General features: G+C 49.0%; 1 protein-coding gene across 1 annotated transcript; it reads right to left on the bottom strand.

Moving 5' to 3' along the window:
- Positions 1–2,737: 2,737 nt before the first annotated feature.
- Positions 2,738–3,451, bottom strand: LOC129465471 (thioredoxin-like). The gene is made up of 2 exons (XM_063625895.1): positions 3,197–3,451; positions 2,738–2,883 (listed from the first exon to the last, which is right to left on the bottom strand). The coding sequence occupies exons 1-2, from the start codon at positions 3,449–3,451 to the stop codon at positions 2,800–2,802; spliced, it is 339 nt and encodes a 112-aa protein (XP_063481965.1). The 3' UTR covers positions 2,738–2,799.
- Positions 3,452–3,695: the final 244 nt, after the last annotated feature.

Genomic DNA, 3,695 nt, shown 5'->3' with positions numbered 1-3,695 from the left:
ATTTCCTCAGCAAGACAGAATCCCCGGAGGGGTGGCAGGTCCATTCTGACACTTCCTTCTTCCCACATTGTTGTCCAGACCTGGGCACAGAAGCACCCTGGATGGCCAGGGGGTGCTTAAAAGTCCCTTCCACTTAAGATGTTATGATTCTAAGGCTAAATTGATGTTCCTGCACAAATAAATACCTCTTTAGGAGATGTGAGTTTAGGGCTAACTCTTTCACCAACTTCCTTTCATAATTCCCAGATATGTAATTCATTTAAGTTAATTTATGTAAGTTATTTCCTCTCTCTGTGCCCTTTGCTGTCATCTGTGAAAGGAGGGCCTTGCCCAAGGCCCCTCTTGGTGATCTGGATGTTTCTGGCAGGTCTGCACTTGCTTACTGTTGTGGTCTCTGCCTTGCTATTTCTCCCTTAGCAGCCTAGCCAGGAAGCATAGCATGGAGCTCCATTATGGGCTGTGCGGTTCTGCAAGCCCCTGTGTGAGTGTGGCTGGCTGGCCTGCCCACTGTCTGTAACATTATACAAATGTAATCGAATGCCAATGGACAGGATCCAGGGTTGCAGTTATTTTGGGATGTGCAGGAGCCTGTGGGAAAAGGCTGGAACATGTCTTAGTCACTTGGGCAAATACCTTTCTTTCCCTGTTCCAGTGTGTTTTGAACTTTCAGGCAGCACAAGAAAGCTCCAGCAGGCACACCCACCCTTCGTGATTCCGGTGCCCTTACACATCCTGTGGCTCTGAAAAGTGTGAGTGCAGAGGGCTGAGAGCGGGGCTGGGGAAGCCCTAGACACCCACCTATGGAAAAAATTGTAGCGCTTCCCTCAATACGTAATTCAAAATAAAAACAACAAAAGAAAGGTAAGGAAGATCTGCAATTCCCACTTTATACTTTGTTGCTTCCTAAAAATTGTAAAATTTCCTCCACTCATGCGTATGTGCACTTGGCCAGGTCCCTGCCTTCCTGGTACTCTGTTGTCCAGCACTACCCAGTAGGAACCACTGGAGACCAGGAAGAGCTGCATCAGTCCCCGGGGAGCATCTGCGCAGGTGAGGAGGTATAGGACCACAACAGAGGGCAACAGAAGCCAGCAATGGTGCCATCCTGCGCTCGGTGGAAGGGATGAGGAGGCAGCCACAGGTCCTTCCGATGGACAGGGTCGCCCCCGCACCTCACACGTGGGCCCAGAGTTCCTGGTGCAACTAGAAGCCAGCTTGAAGGTGCGAAGGGGGTTGGAAAAAGCGTTCCAGGTGGAAAGGGTCTTTTTCTAAAACATTCTCTTGCCTGTCCTTACCTTCTCTAGCCAGAGCTTTGCTCTAGGATCTGGCTGGCTGCATGGAGGCTGAGGAAGAAGGTCTCCTCTAGTTTGAGAAGGGGAAATCCTTCTGCCAGCCCCTCACTCGCTGTCTTCCACTTTATCTCATTCTCTCTCCACTGGCTCTTTTCTTCTCCTTAGCCTACAGAAAACACAAACCAAAAAGAAACTCTTCCTCCTTACTTTACCCCCTGCCCCCACCTTTTTTTTTGAGACAGGGTATCACTCTATTGCCCAGGCTGGAGTGAAGTAGTACAATTTTGGCTCGCTGCAACCTCTGCCTCCCAAGTTCAAGCAGTTTTCCCACCTCAGCCTCCCGAGTAGCTGGGATTACAGACATGCGCCACCACACTCAGCTGAATTTTGTATTTTTAGTAGAGATGGGGTTTCACCACGTTGGCCAGGCTGGTCTTGAACTCCTGACCTCAAGTGATCCACCCGCTTTGGTTTCCCAAAATGCTGGGATTACAGTCGTGAGCCACCACGCCTGGGTCACCACCCCCAGCTCACCACCCCCACTTTCTGATCACATGTCCTGGAAGAGCCAGCTAAGTCCCCTCACCTCCCACGTCCTGATCCACCCACAGCCATCCATTCTTGCACCCACCCCTACCGAAACCACTCCTGTGGGCACACTGTCACCGGTGTTATGCAATGTCTCCAGCTCTCCTCCCCAGCAGGCTCTGACTCACCCTCTTCCCTTGCCCTCTCTTCAACATCAAGGTCTCCAGGGTTCCTTCCTCAACCACCGCTCTTCCCACCATGTGAGGGTGTTTCAGGTGGCACCTTGGCTGGACCATACCACCCAGCTATTTAACTCCAACACTAGATGCTGCTTAGCACATATTCTGCAGACTTGGTTAACATCTACCATCAGTTGACTTCTCCCAGAGGAGAAGAAATTCTGCCTCAAGACTACAGCATCTGCCCTGGCTGAGTTTCTAGCCTGCTGCTCCGCCCTGCCCTGCCCTACAGCTTTCCAACTTGTCTGTCCACACAATCATGTGAGCCAATTCCTTAAAAAAAAAAAAAAAAAATACACACATGGCTGGGTGCGGTGGCTCATGCCTGTAATCCCAGCACTTTGGGAGACCGAGGAGGATGGATTGCTTGAGCCCAGGAGTTCAAGACCAGCTTGGGAAACATGGCAAAACCCCATCTCTATTTATAATAAAAATTAAACCCACACACACATACAGATCCCCACCACACAAGCACTGTATATGTATATTTTGTTTCAATGGGGAACCCTGACTGATGCATACTGTTCACACTCACCGGTTCTCCAGCTTCCTCCTCCCAGGCCCCAGTCATCTCTGGGTCTGTTTCTGGTACCCTCTTTTTTTTTTTTTAAAGGGTAGAATTAATATTTTATTGTCATCCAGATGGCAGTTGGGTTTATAGTTTCCATACTTTTTATGGAAATAAAAATAATTACAAGTTTTAAATAGCCAATGGCTGGTTATGTTTTCAGAAAACATGATTAGAGTAATTCATTAATGGTGGCTTCAAGCTTTTCCTTATTAGCTCCAGAAAATTCACCCACCTTTTGTCCCTTCTTAAAAAACTGGAAAGGGCCAGGTGTGGTGGCTCACACCTGTAATCCCAGCACTTTGGGAGGCTGAGGCGGGTGGATCACTTGAGGTCAGGAGTTCGAGACCAGCCTGACCAACATGGAGAAAGCCCGTCTTTACTAAAAATACAAAAATTAGCCGGGCCTGGTGGCGCATGCCTGTAATCCCAGCTACTCGGGAGGCTGAGGCAGGAGAATCACTTGAACCTGGGAGGTGGCGGTTGTGGTGAGCCGAGATCTTGTCATAGCACTCCAGCCTGGGGGACAAGAGGAAAACTCCATCTCAAAAACAAACAAAAAAACAAACAAACAAACAACAAAAAAAAAACTGGAAGGTTGGCATGCATTTGACTTCACATTCTGAAGCAACATCCTGACAGTCAGCCACATGTACTTCAGAGAATACCATGTTGGAATACTTTTCAAAGAGGGAATGAAAGAAAAGCTTGATCTTTTTGCAAGGCCCACGCCACGTGGCTGAGAAGCCAGCCATGATAAGTTTATCACCTGCAGCCTCCGAGCCTTCCAGAAAAGCAAACTTGCTCTCAATTTGCTTCACCATCTTGGCTGCTAGGGTCTGAGGAGCAGCTGTAAGAACCGATGGAAACAGATCCAAAGTGCCGGATCGAGCTTGGAGCTCTGGTACCCTCTTTCTCCTGAACACCAAACTTATCTATGCCTACAGGGCACACAGAAAGGTGAGCATTCAGCTGATATCCTCCAGGAACCTGGAATTCAAATCCTGGGGTCCCCTCGGGGATCCCCCAGCACTGAGTCAGCTCTATCCCAGCACAAGCCTTCCACAC

This window comes from Symphalangus syndactylus, chromosome 2, assembly GCF_028878055.3.
Source record: "Symphalangus syndactylus isolate Jambi chromosome 2, NHGRI_mSymSyn1-v2.1_pri, whole genome shotgun sequence".
NCBI lineage: Eukaryota > Metazoa > Chordata > Mammalia > Primates > Hylobatidae > Symphalangus > Symphalangus syndactylus.
The sequence above is the reverse complement of the archived record's forward strand: the minus strand, read 5'-3'. Positions and strand labels throughout refer to the sequence as shown.